Raw genomic sequence first — 19,693 nt, forward strand, 5'->3', positions numbered from 1 at the left:
TTTTTATATATAATTTCCTAGAAAGCACACTATTTCAAATGTAATAATAAAGAAATGCCATAGTTCATGTATTGTGAAGTGACATAGTAGAATTATATACCTTTATTCTAAGGGTTCCACAAATGTTCTTGTTTTTCCATATAGCTCTGACAGGTTTAATTATTAGAGGTTCCTAGAACTCCATTATAATCTTATATACTTGATTTTTCCTTTAGCTTTCTGAATTCTATTTATTGGACTATGATGCAGTATTACACTGCAAATGAAGACCTAAAATCATTGCCCATTAATTTTTCACTAGACATAGGCCACATCTCTATGTAAAGCTCAGGTATGTTCTTCTTTTGTTTCAGAGAGAAAATTAAGGTGAAGAAATATCGCTACGCACACGGAACCACAGACAGGTTGCTGAATGATGGAAGAGACCACAAAACATCAATATTGTAAATATATGCCAGAACACGCACCCATGGGTTTTGGTGACAGAATAATGTACATACCACTAAAAGTTTTATCCCTAAGATCTAGTCTGATACTCTGCGCAGAAAAGGGAAAAAGGAAAAAACAAACAAAAACCCCACAGCTTTCAGCCAAGTATGCTGTCAGACACTCCAGCATCTGCTGACTGCAAACACGAATTTTTGATGCTTTGTTTAAGTATAGGAAGCATGTATTACTTCTTTCTTAAGGCAAAGGCTTAGTTTTTATGTCACATTTCCAGGATGAGAAAAAAAAAAAATGCATGCCTGTGTCCTTCACCTTTTGGGTTCCTCCCTGCCCCCCACAGCACTGATTTAAAATGTGAATCTGAATCCGAGCGCTCCCCACTGAGCAGATACAAGAGGTTTTTAAAAAGAAACAAAAAAACCCAGACAAAAAAACCCAAAACCAAAACCCCAACACACGCACACAAATAGTACAAGAGCACTTATGTATGAAAATACCATAGCCTTGCAGAAGACGCTGCAGAACGTCCCTGCTCTTCATATGCCACGCTCTTTGCAAGGGCCTAAGCATTTACCAAGTCTGAAGAAGCAGCCCCACAATATGACCCACGTTAGTGAGTGGTCAGCTGGTACAAGACGCAAACAGGAAAGCATCAGAGCACTGTATCAAGCCAGTTTTGAGCAGAACAAGATTCCGGCAAGAATGTAATATTTTAACAGGGTCCACTAAAGCGGTACCAGTCTCTGGGAACGCAGACACTATGGCAGGGAACAGACTGCGAAGCCCTCCTCAGGCTGGTGAGGGTTATTAGACACACAGAGCCACATGTGTGAGAGCTGAATTCCATTCTCTACCCAAGATATGAAACAGGTGCCCCAGGCAGGGCTAGAGACTCTCCAGCGCCTACAGAAACCAAGCTGAACCTACAAAGGCCAAGAATCATCTGCTCCCACCCTCATTCGATTGCAGGAAAACAGTCTGCACTTTATGTGCTTTAGAAGTTATTTTATACCCAATAACTCAGCGCCTATCTCTGCTAACATGCTCGAGGGAGAAAGCGTATGCATTGCTGTATGTCTTGCAAATGAGCCTATTGCACAGTGACTTTTCAAACTGTGCAGCAGTACAAAGGCAAGCAGAGCGCAAGCTGACCTTAAAGAGCAGTGAAGTCTTCCTTCTCGGCTTTAACTGCCCTTGCGCTCAAGAACAAGCTATTTCATGATGCAAATTTATCCTTAGAAGTGGTGACTGTAAACAGATGTTCTTTGGCAGTCCCTAATTACTGTCTAACTGAGGTATTCTGGACTGATAAATGCATCGCATGAAGATGCTCAGCACAGTAGCTAGAAACATTCTTCGTTTTAGCTAGAAAAGAAATCTGAAGGAGCTTCACCAGGATTCAGAGTTTATCATTAGATGCTGGACAGTGAGTCAAGCAGGATTTCCACATGCTTTTAGAGATTTTATGCAAGGATATGATGCTACTGAGCTGTACACTGAATTCTCCTAGAAATTTCAGGACTTCATGCATATGGCTTTTTGCACAGTAGGAAAACGTTTAGACAGGCTCGTATGCAGTAGGAAAGTTTTTAGTCACCAACTAGCAACATCCTTAAATCTGAAAAGCTGTGTTGCTTCTGCAGAGCAGATAGTGACAATCCATGAGGAATGATGGGAAACTAATAGAAAGGGATTCAATGCTAATGAAGGAAAACTACCAAGATTAGCTGAAAGCTTCTGAAGTAAGTTAAGCCATAGCTTCAGAGAAGCTCAGCTTTCATGGACCTCAACAAAAGCTGTACTCTCAGAGATCATACAGAGCTTGGATTGCAGTCTGACTTTCACAGTAATCCTAAACCAAAATCTAAGAAGAAATTTGAGAAAGTGATGATATGAACATTGAATTAACTGCATCTGTAATCTATAATTAAGCACTACACCGTATTAACTCACCTCTGGCTAGAATGAGTTGGAATAATAAATTAAAAAACCCCAGCCTTGCTACATTCTTTAAAAAAAAAAAAAACCAAACAACAAAAACCCTCTCAGACTTTCAGTGATGTTGAGAACCAGTACATTTAATTTGTTAGGAAGTATTAATTTTGTATTTTGATCTAACTGCTCCTTACAGATCCCACGTCCTTCCCTACATTTTCTGCAAAATTATGTACATCTAAGTAGAGGGAAAAAATAAAGTTCACTATTATTTCACTGCTAATATTCTATGATATATATAAAATATCTTTTGTCTAGTTAGTGATTTAAGAGCTAGTTTTCCAAATAGTCCAAAACCAAACACTGCCTAGGAATTTTCATGCCATATGTTTCCAGACAGATACAAATCTAAGGTTCTTACCAGATGTAACTCTTGAGATACAGACCTACAAAAGTCACAAAATACACTAAATTGTGCTCATCCCATGCAACTGCCTCTTTTCTCTTGGCTTACAATCAATTAATTACAATTAAGACCCTGATTTGGCAACAGGAAGAAAAGAACCGTATCTTTTTCAACCATGAACTCTGATGGAACTACCAAAAAGTACTGAGCTGAGAATGAACTTACATCTTAAGATTTCATGATCTCTGTGGTGGGAATCTACCTCCCCATATACAAATAAAATGTTATGCATAAAACCCAGAGTCACATTGTTTATTAATTTGTTACACGAGTACTCAGAGCCTCCGTCTCCAGTAACCGTGCTGTGGACAGAAGGGTTGACACACATGGCTGTTCTTGAACCTCCTGAGAACAAAGGAGCCAGAACAAAGCAGCTGAGGATCCAATATCAGCACCGTTGCCAACCTCGATATATTCAACATGCCTGAAGTGTAGCAGAGCCCTGCCGTTTCTTCAGGCCAACCACTTACTAACTGCGTTATCCGTATTTTATAGAGCACTTGAACGGCCTGAAGAGGACAGGACAGAGGTGGAAGCGCTCCCTTCCAGCCCGACCTGCTGTTCTGTAACTGACAGGGCTCCAGAAGCACGTTCCCCTGTATTGCAGGTGGCATTTACTCAGAGACAAGAACTCTTCCACAACCAGAAATTGATTTTCCCCTTTAATTTACTACTTGGAGAGGATGGTGGTATGCAACAATACAGCCAGAGAAAAAACAGCGTAAGTGGGACTGACTTAGCAGACCTGCTGTGGAGACCATCAGACCTGGAGGCTTGCGGACAGACACCCACTGCACATCCCTGTGCCTGCTCTCAGGGGAATCAGTGAGAGCCTTTTTATCGATTAGCTTCAGTCCTTTCCTACTGATATGCAAATTGATTGCTAACGACTAGAGAGTAACATATCAGGGCCTATATAAACATCCACAGATGCTGCAAGCACTTTTCCAGCAGACAGCCTGGCACTACGCAGTTCCATGCCTTTCCTGGAAAGGGCTACATATCTTCGTTGCTTTAAAAGCTGCCTATGGTGACAAAAAGTGCTGCTGATTCCCAAACCACAGTTATGACTGAGTCCCAGCTACTCTTACAGTCACTTGTCTTTTCTTGATGAAAGATTCCTAAAGTTTAAAATTCAAATGAATATTTCTATTAGCTGGACGAGAGGTATGATAAGTAACTGAACATTCCAGAGTTAGTTCCCAACTATAATGTAATCAGAAATGAGTTTCACTTTTCTTTTTTAATAATTGAAAGAGCATTGCTAAACTATCAGTCCAAAACACATTCTCTCTCTAGGGTTACGTGCAAAAACAACATGAATCCTCCATTATCAGTAGGTTCCCCCATTCAAAGATCAACACTACAATTGCTGTGCCCCTTTAGACCTCATACTCAATAGATTCTCTTCTGTAGGGGTGTAATTACATGAAGTGTTTCAAAAGATGGAGGTATTGAAAAAGAAGTGGCGTAACAACACAAAGTGTTTCAGAAGACAGAGGTATTGAAAAAGACATTTATGGGGCAGGCTGAGTACGTGTAAAGACTTATTTTCACCCTGGAAGTGAGAGTCACGAACCTGTGAGTCACTTGGCCAGGGTCCTTGAAGCAATTTCCCTTGTAGCTCCGTTATCCTGCACACAATAGTCCAGGGTTAAAAACTACCCTTTTTTCCCCTCCTGCAGTCCCTGACATTTAGTGTGAAAAGCTTCCTGACACTTGCAGAAATGTAGCAGATAGTAGCATCTTCATTCTTATTCAAAACCACACTGCCCATAATATCAAAACAAAACAATAAATCGAAGGTGAGGTTATACGTTTCGGAAGTACATGAAATTTTTGTGTCAATAGTACCACCTGCTGGATTTTGAGGAGATAAGAGAACTAGAGACTAATCAACATTGATTAAAGACACAATTCACTACCATTCTTGCACAAATGCCACCGTAACTAAACCATTACAAATGAACCGGTAACAAATTGCCAGATCTTCTAATGAGCTGTCAAAAACCTGCAGAAAGGTCAGCGACATTTTTAAATGTATGTCTTGTTCATTCAGATGCTCAAAACTCACTACACAAAATTCATCATTAAAAAAATCCAATTGATCAGCTTAGCAACCCCATTTAAAAGCAATGTGCTACTACTATTCATGTCAGTGTTAAGCATCTGGGGGTTTTTAAGCTGATTGCATAACTAAAGTGTTACTCCACCACTGTATTATTTGGCAAGGTGCAAGAAGTGGACAATAATGCCCCCCAAGCACTAAAACAAACTAACAGAACCCCTCATCATGTTATTATTGAGCTACAAGGCATTAGAGGTGGGGCCTCACCAGTGATGAGCACAGGGGCACCATCCCTGCCCAGCTCCTGCTGGCCACACTATTGCTGATACAAGCCTGGGTGCTGTTGGCCTCCTTGGCCACCTGGGCACTGCTGGCTCATGTTCAGCTGGCTGTCAAACAGGGCCCCCAGGTCCTTCTCCAGTGGGCAGCTTTCCAGCCACTCTTCCCCAAGCCTGTAGTGTTGCCTGGGGTTGTTGTGACCCAAGGGCAGGACCCGGCACTTGGCTCTGTTAAACCTCATACAGTTGGCCTCAACCCATCAATCCAGCCTGTCCAGGTGCCTCTGCAGAGCCTTCCTACGCTCGAGCAGAGCAACACTCCTGCCCAACTTGGTGTCATCTGCAAACTTATTGAGAGTGCACTCAATCCCCTTGTCCAGATCATTGATAAAGACATTAAACAAGACTGGCCCCAGTACTGAGGCCTGGGGAGCCCCACTCATGCCCAGCCACCAACTGGATTTACCTCCGTTCACCACAACTCTCTGGGCTCAGCCATTCAGCCAGTTTTTTACCCAGGGAAGCGTACGCCCGTGCAAGCCATGAACCTCCAGCTTCTCTAGGAGGATGCTGTGGGAGACAGTGTCAAAGGCTTTGCTAAAGTCCAGGTAGACAATATCCACAGCCTTTCCCTCCTCCACCAGATGGGTCACCTGGTCATAGAAGATCAGGTTGGTCAGGCAGGACCTGCTTTTAACGAAGCTATGCTCACTGGGCCTGATATGCTGGTCGTCCGATAATTAAACAACCTCAAACTAAGTGATTTTTACCAAAAGTTATCCCCAAAACTTCAGCAGTAAAAATATAAGCCTTGAAAACACTCAGTGATAACCTATAAGCCCTTTGTTACAGAACAGAACGTTGTTACTATACTTCCTGCTACTTCTCAATAAACAACTTTCCAACTGCCTTACGCAGGCACTTCTAAACAAGGGAAGTTTTACTTGAACCACTCACCTTTTCAGTTACATGTCTTATCAGCTCTTTCTCTATGCAGGCTTCTGTCCAAGTGGGCTTCAATCTTCCTCTAAACCTCTTAGATGCAGCAGAGTGTATTTTACCTGCACTCAGGGATTATCATCTGATGGATCAAACAGGGGTGGGGAGGGAAGGAGAGGGTTCAACCAGCCAAGATCCTTTCAGTTCTAACCTGAAGTTTGACAAACACTAGTCTCTTAATCCACATAACCATAAGCCAACAGCACTTTGATACTTTAAAAACAAAAAGAAAACAATGATGCTGTCATTACAAAGCAGAAAGTTAAACCAAAACACACTACACCATGCAGCAGCGAAGCTGCAGCAGCTCCTAACACAACACAACACAACACAGCCCAGCTGCTCTGCTAGAGCTTTTGTGCACTCCTGCAGACAATCTCAGCCTCGCTAGTGAGGGATGGGTGGCAGGTGAGGCTCCTCCTGCTCCCCCTTCCACAAGCCTGATTAATCTCCCACGATGACAGCGAGACTTTTGATGTCCAGTTCAGAAAGCTCAGGACCGTGTTGTGACTTGTGTAGAGTACTTAGTCTGGCAACGCGATAATCCTCTCTGATGGCTAATTATAGCTGCAGGGAACAAACACAAGAACTTAAATTAATACTTTACAATAACATATGACATCAAGGACTCGTGAAATCCATCATAGGACAAGAACACTGACGCAAAACGATAAATCATGTTCAAAATCACAGAGGCAGGAAAGGAGCTGGGCAGATGTTGCATTGTTTGTGGAAAATACATGTTACACTCTTCACATAATCCTTGGGGATAAATGTATACACCCACACTTAAATTCAGGAAATGCTGTTAAATAAGTTGAATGCTGGAGTCTAGTCTCAATAACTAGAAGAGAAGGTGGCAGTTTTAAGAAAGCAAACAGCAGAAGAGCCAGAAAAGAGGAAAAGAGTTTCAGTAAACTCAGTATCAGTAAACAGAGGAAACCAACGAAGGCCAGCAAGGAAAGAAATTCCAGCATGGCAGTTCCTGACAATAAGCCAAAGCAAACCATTTCAAAGAGGACAAAAAATTGAATGCAAAATTGTCATCGTTTAGTCCCAGGCAGCAACTCAGCCCCACACAGCCGCTTGCTCACTCCCCCACAGTGGGATGGGGGAGAGTATCAGGAGAGTAAAAGTGAGAAAACTCGTAGGTTGACATAAAGACAGTTTAACGGGTAACGCAAAAGCCTTGCACGCAAGCAAACCAAAACATGGAATTCATTCACTCCTTCCCACCGGCAGGCAGGGGCTCAGCCATCTCCAGGAGAGCAGGGCTCCGTCACGTGTAACGTAACTTGGGAAGACAAACGCCATAACTCTGAATGTCCCCTCTTCCTTCTTCCCCCAGCTCTATGTGCTGAGCATGCCGCCATATGGTGTGGGACATCCCTGGGGTCAGCTGGGGTTGGCTGTTCCAGCCGTGCCCCCTCCCAGCTTCTTGTGCCCCCGGCAAAGCACGGGGAGCTGAAAAAAGTACTTGACTCGTGTAAGCGCTACTTAGCAATAACTAAAACATCTCCACACTATCACCACTGTTTCCAGCACAAATCCAAAACACAGCCCTATACTAGCTACTACGAAGAAAATTATCTCTATCCCAGCTGAAACAGGACAACATCCACCCCTTATTCCATACCGTTTATGTCATGCTCAGGAGGTTCCACACTATCCAATACAACCTCATTAACAACCCCTCCCTTCCCATCCTTTGATAAAATATAAAGATATCATTTATCATTCCCTTAGTCTATGGAACACCCCTGTAAAATGTCTGTAGAGGGTTCACAGATGTCCACAAAATGTCCACGGAGTTCATTTAGTCCATGACTTCAGGCTCCATCTGTTCTGGCGGTCACTCACCACAGGAGAGGTGGTGTGTTGTGTGGAGTTAGTGGGCACCAAAGCCAGCTCGAGTTGGGTCACTGCTGCACTTGCACTGCTTCTTGTGAGGCTTGTCCTCCATTGATTCAGGTGGTTTCTGCTATATTAATACCTATAACATGCAACTCAAATCACAGAATGGTGCAGGTTGGAAGGGACCTCTGGAGATCATCTTGTCCAACCCCCTGCTTGAGCAGGCACACCCAGAGCAGGGGCACAGGGCCGCGTCCAGGCGGGGTGTGAATGTCTCCAGGGAAGGGACCCCACACCCTCCCTGGGCAGCCTGTGCCCCTGCTCTGGCACCCACACAGGGAAGGGTTTTTTCTCATGTTTAGCTGGAACTTCCCGTGTTCCAACTTGTGCCCATTGTCCCTTGTCCTGGCGTTGGGCACTATTGAAAAGAGTCCAGTCCCATCGTCCTGACACCCACCCTTTAGATATTTATAGGTATTGATGAAATCCCCCCTCAGTCTTCTCTTGTCCAGGCTGAACAAACCCAGGTCTCTCAGCCTTTCCTCACAAGGGAGATGCTCCAGCCCCCTGATCATCTTGGTAGCTCTCTGCTGGACTTGGTTGAGCAGTTCTGTGTCCTTCTTAAAATGAGGGGCCCAAAACTGGATACTGTACTCCAAGTGTGGTCTCACTAGCCACAGCTGCAGTCCCTCCAGAAGTAAACCTGCTCTGTTGTGGGCTTATCCTTGGCCACACACTTTGAGGTGCTCCAGCATGACCTCATGCACAGCCACTGATGCTTCAAGGTGTACCTGCTGCAGCACAGACTTATCTACAGCCACAGACACTTTGAGGTGTACCTTCTCCCACACAGACTTATCCTTGGGCCACTATTCCCTGAGGTATACCTGCTGGGGCACGGACATAACCAAGGCCACAGATATTTTGAGATATACCTGCTCTGGCGTGGGCTTATACACAGCCACAGATGCTTCGGGGTGTCCTGCTCCCATGTGGACTCATCCCCAGGTCACAGTCCTTCTACTCAAGTTCACACTGGAGTTCCAGCCTGCCCAGTGCAGCAGCACAGAAACAGCAGCGGGGCCCTGGCCATCTGCCAGCCCAGGCCCCTGGCCATGGCTGTTATCAGCATGCTCCCAGGCACGGGAGAATAAGGTGATAAGCCTTACAGCACTACAGCAAGCAGAGAAAGCAAAATGCAGCCACTAACAAGCACTAGACTGTAAGGCATACAGTGTATGTATATACAGTAAGGCAGGCAAGCCCCAGTGCAAGCACAGAAGCCTGCCGATTCATACCTAAAGAGCAGTAACAGCTATAAATTTGATCTAGCACATTCCAAACAAAGCTGTCGTTATCTCAAACCGACTGAGCCTCACATTGGGTGCCCAAAAAGGACTGTCGTGGTTTAGCCCCAGTCAGCAACTCAGCCCCACACAGCCGCTCGCTCACTCCCCCTTGGTGGGACGGGGGAGAGGATCGGAAGAGTAAACGTGAGAAAACTCGTGGGTTGACATAAAGCGAGTTTAACAGATAAAGCAAAAGCTGCCCACACAAGCAAAGCAAAACAGGGAATTCATTCTCTGCTTCCCATGGACAGGCAGGAATTCATCTCCATCTCATCTCCAGGACAGCAGGGCTCCATCACGTGTAACGGTGACTTGGGAAGACAAACGCCATCACTCCAAACATCTCCCGCTTCCTTCTTCTTCCCCCAGCTCTATGTGCTGAGCATGATGTCAGATGGTGTGGGACACCCGTGGGGTCAGCTGGGGTCAGCTGTCCCAGCCGTGCCCCCCCCAGCTCCTTGTGCCCCCTGCAGAGCATGGGGAGCTGGAAAAGTCCTTGACTAGTGTAAGCACTACTTAGCAACAACGAAACATCTCCACACTATCAATGCTGGTTTCAGCACAAATCCAGAACACAGCCCCTTACTAGCTGCTGTGAAGAAAATGAACTCTATCCCAGCCAAAACCAGGACAACATCTCAGGATTAACATAAACGATTAGCAAAGAAATGTGAAGTAATGTGTTTTCCTCGGCTGCACGAGCAAGTCAAAGAGGCCGAAAGCTGCCGGGTGAGACAGACGCGTATCTTGCCTCAGCACAGGGAATGGGCTGCGCAGGTCCACGCCATCCCCACCCAGCCCCGCGGTTCTCGTAACACGCCGTCACACGCGTGACCGCGCCGTTGCTCAGGAAAAGGCACCGGCTGACGAGACGGCGGCACGCCGGGGCCGTACGAGAGCACCGCGGGGTTTGCGATAGGCAAATCGGTACTGGCTTTCAGAGGAAGCTTTGAGACACCACCACCACCACCACCACCAGCAGGACCGTGCCGGAGCTGCAAAGGTGGAGGGTGAAGCCTGGCGTGAGGGCCCCGCTGCCGACACCCAGCACCAGCCCTGCGGCAGGCTCTGACCCCTCTATCAGGGTTACCGGAGCGCTCTGGAAATTAGTTAGACTCTTGTCCCTTTATGCCCCTACAGAATGAATTTAATATAGTTCGGTTCTCGGCGGGGGGGAACAGCACACCCCAGAGCTCGCCCCGCCGCTCCGGCCGGCCCCGCGGCCCGCCATGTCCGTGCCCGAGGCCGTGCCCGAGGCCGTGCCCGCCCCCGGCCCCATGACGGGGCGGGCCCTGCCGGAGCGCGGCGCCAGGCGGGGCCGGGGCCGCGGCCGCTCTCGCCGCCGCCTCCCTCCGCCGCTGCCGGCCCTGGGGCCCGCCATGGGGCTGTGCCTGCCCTGCATGGGGGGCGCCGTCAAGGACGTGGTGGAGACGCCTGACCCGGTGAGTGCGGGGCCGGAGCCGCTTTACCTCCCGCCTTCCCTCTCTCCGCCCGGTTGTTTGCAGGCGGGCGGTGACGCCCAGCGGTACCGGGACGGGGGCGGGGAGCCGTGGCCGTCCCCGCCGGGGCGGGGTGGGGGAGAACGGGGCCGCCTTCCCTAAGATGGAGGCCGGGGGCCTCCCCCGCGCCGCCCCGGGGCCGCCGCAGCCCTGGGCGGAAGGCCTCAGCACCGCCGCAGGGCCCCGGGGCGGCGGCTGTCCGGGGGAAACTCCTCTTTCGGTCCCCGGCCTGGGAGCGGGGGAGCCGGGGCCGCCCTCACCCGGCGCCCCGCAGCTCCGGAGCCTCCGTCCCACGTCTCACTCGTGGGCACTTGTGTGGCGTCGGGGGATTTCACGTGAAGGGGGGTCGTGCCATAATCGAGGCCAAGATGACCCTCATTTTAACCAGAAACGGGGAAAACTCTGCTTGTCTCTCTAGTGCGCGGCGATGCTCGCTTCTAACCAGCCTTGGCGGGGCGGCACCGCTCCTGTGCGGGTGGGAACCCGTCTCCCCGCTGTCGTACCCCTCACCCGAGGATTGTTGTGGGGGAGAAGGAGCCCATTCGGCTGGGCAGAGCGAGCGTTCCCTGTTTCAGACTCCAAAAGGACATTTCACACACTGTCTGCCCTCTCGTTCCAGCCTGAACCTTTCAGGGCGAAGGCCTAATGCAGACAGCTGAATACGGTTTTCTGTGGGGTTTGGCTGTGGATATGTCAGCAGCTGCTCTTCTAGCATATTAGTCACTCTTGTAGCATATTAGTCACTAAGAACACTTTGTTCTTGCAGACTGGCACTGGAGGGGCAAAATTATGCTGATTGACTTAAGGTTGGCATTTCATGGCAGTTTGCGTTACATATTTGAGTCATATTTAAAAATTAAGACTTTCAAAAGAACGTACAGACTGTATGGAAATAGAATTTCACTGTCTTTCACATTTTATTTAGGAAATAAAAAGAAGACAGCTAGCAGAAGCTGCTGAAAAGAGGCAGATGGAGGTAATGTCTGATAAAATGCCGTTTACTCAAAATGTATTTCGGTAACTGGTTTATGGGGAGAATAGCAAGGGCTTCTGTGGGAACACTGGGTATCATGCCTAGATTGTGGGAATTGTCATTAAATACTTTCAGAGTATTCATGTTTTACCTTTATACTATTTTTTATATATATTTACAGTACAACTTCATTGCTAGGTAGGTGCTCAAAAGACTATTCCAAGATAACTGAGCGTGTTTGCATGAGAGAAGTTTGGCAGTAGTTAACAAACAACCTAAGAATTGAAGAGCAAGTTTATCATAGTTTTTTCCCCGATTATAAGACTCGAAAACAAGAAATTGAGAAATATTTTGAGCCAGAGTTGTCAAACAATTGTTGTGGTGGCAATATCAAGCAGTACTGCACTTGTACTTCTCTTACAAATGCAGGTTATGGGCACTTGCAAGTTCAGTTTATTGATGTGGCAACAATTGAGCAGGTTTCTCAGCTCAGATTCCAGCAAAGAAGAAATGTTAACTTATTCTTCTGTCTTTTTAAGGTTGCTAAGCTTTAACTACTTCGATATCCTTACAGTTCGAAGAGGTAGGATGCAAATGTTGTAGCAGAATGTAGAACTAGCCAGTCTATTTCTTCTATTCTGTACTTTCAAAAAAAGCTTATAACATACACCGTACAAGATCTACAAGAAATAAAATGTGTATCTCAGAGATCGCAGCTAAACTAGGAAGAGAGAGGAACGTGTTATTTGTATGACTGCTGGTGACATTATATATTGAATTAAAAAGCGACCATTATTGATGACGACCATGTTGATCTGGTTTTAAGGGCAATTGGTGAGTAATTGGAGCAACAGCGGAGTGATGCTTCAGAGTCATCTTTAAAGATCCTTGATTTTGTGTCGGACTACATACTAAAAGCGATCCACACGTAATCTTAAATGTCAAAGGGCTCTTATGCAAAACTGCAGGAAATACACTTTTAAGAAGTGTGTGAAAGGGGAGCATCCCCATCTAGCATTTAAGTTGCTAAAAAGCTTTCCTGGGAGGAAGGAGAAATGAAGCGACTTCTTATGGATGGCTCTGAAGTTCTGTGGTAGCTGTGAAGCTGTGAAAGAAAAACGTAATTATCACTCTCTGTTACTTTTTGTTTTCTTAAAAGAGGAGGAGCTAAAACATCTACCAGGATTTTTCAGGACTATCTCTGAGAGCATTTTAGTCTCTGAGTGTTGAGCAACTGAGATGTTTTGCAAGTAGCCTAATTCAGTTTTCCCCTCATGAAGGACAAGAGGGAGGAGATCAGATGTCCTCCTCTCTTAGAGTTTTCCTGTACGTGTTTCTTAACTGCTGATTACTCAGCCTTAAGTTGTGTGAGGTGTTCTTCCTTTTGGGGTGCCATAAAGGTAGTCTGGGTACCGAGGTCACTTGGAAGGCCAGTTGCCTAAAACCTAGAAATCACGGGGTCTAAGTAGGTTAGTAGTTGTTGGTAAGGTTTGCCCTAGTAGTGTATCATCAGGGCCTTGAATTTCAGGTGAGATCATTGCTCTTTTCCCTTAGTAGATCTAAACGTGTCTTGCATAGGTTATGCTGTAGTATCATAACTGTAAACTTAGCCAAGAATCAGTTTTTAAAACATTTTCTTTCTAGGTTTACGGTGTTAGCTGTTCGTCTGTAGTTCTGACATTCCTGTCGTCTAGTCTAGGTCCTCATTAGCAGGCACTTGACAACAGGTTTCTCATCTGTGCACTGCTGCTCTCCACACATCCGCTGAAGCTGGAAGGGTAGACTGTCACACGGGTTATTTATCACAGATCACAATTTAGAACTCGGATTTCTAACAGCCTAGGCTAGTGCTACCAACATGACCTTTATTCTTCCCCTGCATGTAAAGTTCCCATCGATTTCTGTAGATGCTATACAGAGCTTGTGACTTTCTCTCTCCGCTTATTGTTAGAACAGAAGCTGTCATTACAATTTTCATCATCTGTATCCTATCTCTAGGTAGCCTTTTGATAAAAAGAGATGGAAGAAGTGAACAGACGACAAAAACAGTTGAACTTCTGGGAAATTCTGTCTGCCCAAATCATCTCTTCCCAGTTAGTTCTGTTTGCGAGGGCAGGAATAGGCCCTGACGCTGGAAAAACCACAGCAAAAATTTATGGGGCTTTTGGGAAGGGAAGTTTGGGTTCTGCATCTTAGGATGCAAAGCAGGTATGCATAATTGCATTAAATATGTTCACCTGGTTGTAATAACTATGAAACAAAACTACCCTCACGTACCTATGGGACCAAGAGCTCACATGAAGAAGTGTCCTGAAAGGTCTGTGTTTATGTAATAGTAGCATTACTTAATGTTTCAGTCTTTTCACACAAACCAGAGCTCACAAAATGCAGTTGCCAGGACTTGGAGTTTGGTTTCTGTCCAGGAGAACAGTTAAGTGGTCTTACCCAAATGTGTTTTCTCCCAGGCTTCCTCTCGAGGTATTAAGAACGCTTACTCTGTAGAGCAAAAGAAAAAGAAACAGGAAGAAATAGAAAAAAGAATTGCAGCTTCAGGTTCTGGAGGAGAAGGAGGACTGAGAGTAAGTTCAAAACAGAAACAACTTAATGCAACTGTCCTTATATTCACTGAGAAAATCTCGTTTTGTTGTCATCTGCAAGATGGAATAACTTGAGAAACGTTAAACAAGAGGAAGGGAAATGGAACAGAAATGGAGGCATGTGTCACCATCACACAGTGTTCTCAATGAAACTTCATTTCTGGGACACAAAGACGGCAAGGGTGGCAGTGAGCTTTCCCCCCACCCTCCTTCCCTAGTTTCTGCACCTTCGATGCCTTGGTTTCACAGTGCTCTCAGCACTGGGGACCTCCTCGCTGAGTTGACCTGTACTCAGTGTCCTTTTTCAGTACTGGTTGAGATTGCCTCTCTTCCCTCAGAGTTTATAGAAAATCATGGAATCATTAAGGTTGGAAAAGACCTCTAGGATCACCAAGTCCAACCATCAACCCAACACCCTCAGGCCTCCTAAACCATGTCCCCAGGTACCAGGGATGGTGACCACCACCTCCAGGGATGGTGACTCCCCCACCTCTCTGGGCAGCCTGTTCCAATGCCTGACCACTCTCCAGTAAAGAAACTGAGCCAATCTCAACCGCCCCGGCACAGCTTGAGGCCATTTCCTCTCGTCCTATCATTAGTAACTTGGGAGAAGAGAAGCACCTCAATGTCATTGTTGTAGTGAGGGGCCCAAAACCAAACAGGGTAATGCCTTTGGGTTTCATGTATCTCTTCAGAAAAATAACCCCAAACCATACAGTGTTGGCATAGGTACTGATGAACTTCCCTGCTGCTACTACTACTTTTCTAATGTAAACTTTGCCTCAGAAAGCCAGGCAGAGATGTGATTAAGAATCAGAATCTCTCCAAGGCAGTAGATGCATCTGGTGGTTGAAACATAGGCTTCAGAAGCCTTCATCTTTCCTTCATTGCTATGTATGACTCGGGCCAGGAGTTTGTACAAGCTGCTGCTGGTGGGCTGCGTGTCCCTCGCTTGCTGGGTATAAAAGGTGTTATAACACAGAGGTTATTGGCTTTAGATAGCCTAGTAGTGGGTGGTTCCCCACCCCCCTTCCCCAATCTACATACAAACCTGTGGTGCATTTTGTTGTTTCTGTCTTCAGTGGCAGGTTGGATAAAGAATAGAAGAGAATCTCTTCTGAAGAGAAGATTGACGTTACTGCCAGTAACTTGCCAGTTTCTGCAGCTGAGTGGCACTTGCTCATCATGTGGCTTTTGCTGTTTGCATACGAGGGCTCAGCAGTACTTTGCCTTTGTGGGAGGACGGATGTGGAATCACACACCAAGAAACTTAAGCACTAACTCTGAACACTAAGTTTTGGCCAAATTTGTTTGTTTGTTGCGCATGTTTTATTGCTTCCCTGTCAAGGTAGCAGGGTGGGTTTTCTCACATGGAAGAGGCCTCCTTACCGGTAGTCAGTCTGTATGCGTGTGCTGTCATTGGTGTATGTATGTCTGTCTGCGTGTGACTGGCTTACGCACAGCTCAGGTGCCCGTGTATTGTTTTTGATGCTTATTTCAAGCTCTACAATTAATTAAACTTTTCTCTAACTCCTCATGTAGAAAGTTGTTCATATATATATATATATATATATATTTGACTATGTGGGTGACAGCATTTCTCTTCAGTTTCCTAATGACTTTAGAACTGCTTAGGGATTTAGTGCCTTTTTCAAAAAAAGAAAGCAGATTCATGGTGGGTCCTTACAAATGGAAGCATTTTGTGGCACTAAAAAAAACAATTAGCAACCTTTATAAGCCCTGTATACTTTATAGCAAGAAAGCTGTTTTATTCTGAGTCTAATAATTTTTCTCCTCATTTTCTGGTGTAGATTTCTTTTGAGTCTGTATTTATAAAGAATACTGGAAGTTAAACATTAAAAATACTGTTCTTAGTTGTTCTCCTTTATTACCACAAGAGGGCAATGCTGCACTTCTCAGGGTTTTGAAAAGCAAAAAGCAAGGGACTGTGCCATCTCTTGGATGTTCGTTTCCTGAAGTTTCTGTACTGTCGAGGGGGGTTTGTTACAGCTCTGTCACGTTTCTTCTGTGTTCAGCAACGTCTATAATCCCTTTCCCCAGGGTGAATCTGCCTTTGATTGTTTAGAGCTTCCTGAAGTGTGGTGTTACAACTAGGCCTCCCGACTAGTGGCCTTGGGCCGCTGCGTTGGTAGATGAAGGACGTTTCTTGCAGCATGATCAACGCTGAGAATCTAGCTCGTATTTTCCCCAGAGAGCTTGGCTCCAGTATGTTACTGTCCCCATTTCTGACCTAGTTTAGGTTATAAAGGCTTTTTTTGTTGTGGGTTTTTGTTGTTTTTTTTTTTAAAGAAAAAACCTAAGTATTTCTTCTTTTACGTCCCCCAGTAGTGTCTCATGCTGTCTTAGGGGCACAGTCCTGACACATTGAGTTTCCTGGCTTAGCCTTCAGAATTGAGTTGAGAAGGGAAACGTTTCAATATTAATATAGCGGTGTTTGAGCTGAAAGGCTGTGTCCTTGGCAGATGAATACCTTTGGTTTCCTTTGATTGCCGGCAGTGGCTCTCTTCAGTGTATTCTTTGGTCGTAGCAAGTTTTTTAACTCTAATGAAAATGCATTTGAAATATAATAAACTATACTAAACATGAATTTGAAATGTGCATTTCAATCCAACAACTGTCCTGGGGTTGTCCTAGAAAGACACGTAAGCAGCACTTAACACTTGATTGGTCACTTGGGGTATTTCAAACGTTTTTTTCTTATTTCAAACATTCTTTTTTCACTCTCCATCATACTGCTCCCCCAAAACCACAACAGGAGGAAATAACCATCAGTCTTTCTTCACTCAAGCCCCTGCTGTATGAAAGAGCTAGCGACTGACCAAACAGGAGCCTGTGCTTGGGTTAAGATCATGAAGAGTCATTTAAAACCACTGACATAACCTAGCGAAACACATCACGGTTCCTGGGTCACCAGAGGACTTTCCGGTGTGAAGCCGTCGTACGGCCGTGCTGCGGTACGGTGAGCTGCCCAGCCGTGCTAGGGAGCCCCGGGCCGGCCTGGTCTGCTCTGCTCCAGCTGCTGGCACCAGTCACGGCGTTCTGCATTTGAGTAAAAGACTACCAGCCTGTCTGGACACCCGTGCTGCTCGTCATCCTGCTCGTCCTCCTGGAAAGACAGCTGGCTTGCTTGTGCCTCTCTGCCTGGCAGCTTTTCCAGAAGGTGGGAGTAAAGGGCTGAACGGCCTCAGATCAAGTGGGCCTTGTATTTAAGAGGTGATTTTCGCAATTCAGAACTACCAGAGAAACAAATACTGCTCTTCTCTCTCCATCCTTTAAGTAAAAGCCAGATACGTCTGTGCTTGTTAAGAGTCCTTGTTTTAAATGCCAAATTTCTTCTTGCAGCTAAGAAACACACCAGAGGATTTGGAGGGGGCGTGTAGTTCTATATTGCAGATCACTAACCAATAAAGCTATTTTTGAAGAGCTTTCTATACCGTACCCATCTAACTGTTCAGCTGGCCAGTCTGAACTGAGTCTGGGAAATGGCTTGGGTAAATAAAAACACCTCCTGCTGGCTTTAGTTTTTTGGTAACATTCATTTCATTGGAGAATGAAAGCAGAAAATACTGCAGTTGAGGAGTATGCAACTGATGGCTGCCTCAAGTGTATCCCTAAATGCTACGGCTGAGAGCTACGCACGTTAGAGCCGCTCTGCGCTTGCAGACATAGACACCTCCCCCTCTTTCCTACCACTTAGTGCTGCACTAAGTCAATATGAAACACAATAGGAATTCTGTCCTTACTTCCCCCAGTCCTAGATGTTTACTGTACCTTAAAGGCTGTTAAAATACATCCATCCATGTAGGTTATCCAGGCTGTTGACATTTTGTTTGCTTTACAGCAGTAATGCTATTCCTCTTTTCTCCACCTTCCGCAAGCGTTTTCGGTTTCTTGCAGCTCACTTAAAAACTCCTGACAGTCAAAGACAACCACTCGGAAGCTGAAATGAAAGGGCTGACTCTCGGTGACTGCGATAGCGTAATCTTAGTTGCAGTAACAGAACATGAAACCATCTGCTACTGCGAATTGTTAAAATAGAGATGATGCTGGGAGAGGGCATTTGGGGCAGAACTCGCTGAGGTTTGGGAGGACACCAAAGCTGCATCTCCACAGGGCGGGCAGCACCGCTGCGGGCCCTTAGGAAGGCAGATGACTTCAGCATGTGGATTTGGCACGGTGACAGACTAAATTGGTGGGACGCAGCTCATCAGGCACGAGTGGTGCCAGCAGTTGGACGGGGATGGAAAAACCTCTCCAGCCCCATAAACTTTTGCGTGATCCCACGTGTCTGTTTCACCTTACTGTAGATTCCTAACATTCCACAGGCTAAGAAAGTAGGAGCCACAGGGCAGAGAAAAATCACTGTGCCTCCTTCCCTGTCGGGTACTGCGTATCAGCAGCCAACGAGGCAGTACAAAGCGGAAGGCCGAAAAGAACCAAACCCTTGGAAACGTCTCTAGCAGATGCTTCTGTAACGCCGCGGTATGGCGAACAGCTCATCTCCCTGATCTAAAATGAACACATATAATGAATTCAGTGTTGAGTCTTAAGTTTTAAGAAACTTGCTATACCTTCCCACACACTTATACTGACACCTCCCTATTTCAGTCATCCCCACCAACAGCCCTTGAACTAGTTTCCATAGATTTTAACGTTTCATCTCTCAATTGCTGTCAGAGAAAAGGTGGTAATGCAAAGGGAGGAGCAATTATCGTGGTAATAAAGACAAAAAAAAGCCTAGCCTCAATCAGTTATGTAAATAATCCTGCTTGGAAGAAAGACTCCAGGTAATATATGAACAGCAAGGTGACAGAAGGTACCTCCTGTAATGAGCAATAACAGATGTTACAGTTATATTTTCAAACTAGTTCTGAACTGCTTCCAGCATGCTGATGCTTACTTGACATTATACGATAATTATGTTTTTTTAAAAGTAATCTTACATAATTTAACCATCTTGAGTTTTAGCACAGTTACTTAGTCACAGGCAGCAGGAGCTCCCATGGGGTTTCTTCTATGACCCGACGAGGACTTCAAGAAGCAGCTTCGTTGCAGCTCAGAACGGTTCAACTTCTTAGGACTTTCAGCCTCCTCAACACCCACGTTTGGCCAAGTTCACAGCAACAGAGTAAGCCGAAAACACTACACGGCACTCTTCCTTACGATCATCTTCCACGGCCAGTTCAACATTTCAGCGTCTCATCTCC

The 19,693-nt window shown here is 45.8% G+C and overlaps 1 protein-coding gene and 1 long non-coding RNA gene across 2 annotated transcripts in view; both read left to right on the forward strand.

Annotated features, from left to right (window-relative positions):
- LOC135313520 (uncharacterized) overlaps positions 1–18,905 on the forward strand; it is a 28,459-nt gene extending 9,554 nt beyond the window's left edge. The window contains exons 3-4 of the long non-coding RNA XR_010373157.1: positions 354–1,547; positions 18,895–18,905. This is a non-coding gene — a long non-coding RNA (uncharacterized LOC135313520). The remainder of the gene's footprint in view (positions 1–353; positions 1,548–18,894) is intronic.
- SVIP (small VCP interacting protein) lies at positions 10,674–17,073 on the forward strand. Its single transcript, XM_064452845.1, has 4 exons — positions 10,674–10,838; positions 11,821–11,871; positions 14,334–14,447; positions 15,548–17,073. The coding sequence occupies exons 1-4, from the start codon at positions 10,674–10,676 to the stop codon at positions 15,560–15,562; spliced, it is 345 nt and encodes a 114-aa protein (XP_064308915.1). The 3' UTR covers positions 15,563–17,073.
- Positions 18,906–19,693: the final 788 nt, after the last annotated feature.

The sequence above is a fragment of the Phalacrocorax carbo genome, chromosome 5 (assembly GCF_963921805.1).
Source record: "Phalacrocorax carbo chromosome 5, bPhaCar2.1, whole genome shotgun sequence".
NCBI lineage: Eukaryota > Metazoa > Chordata > Aves > Suliformes > Phalacrocoracidae > Phalacrocorax > Phalacrocorax carbo.

Coding starts and splice junctions, on each gene's coding strand:
- SVIP (XM_064452845.1), top strand. CDS start 10,674: ATGACGGGGCGGGCCCTGCCGGAGCGCGGCGCCAGGCGGGGCCGGGGC. Junction 10,839..11,820: donor TGGTGGAGACGCCTGACCCG/GTGAGTGCGGGG, acceptor CATTTTATTTAG/GAAATAAAAAGAAGACAGCT. Junction 11,872..14,333: donor CTGAAAAGAGGCAGATGGAG/GTAATGTCTGAT, acceptor GTTTTCTCCCAG/GCTTCCTCTCGAGGTATTAA.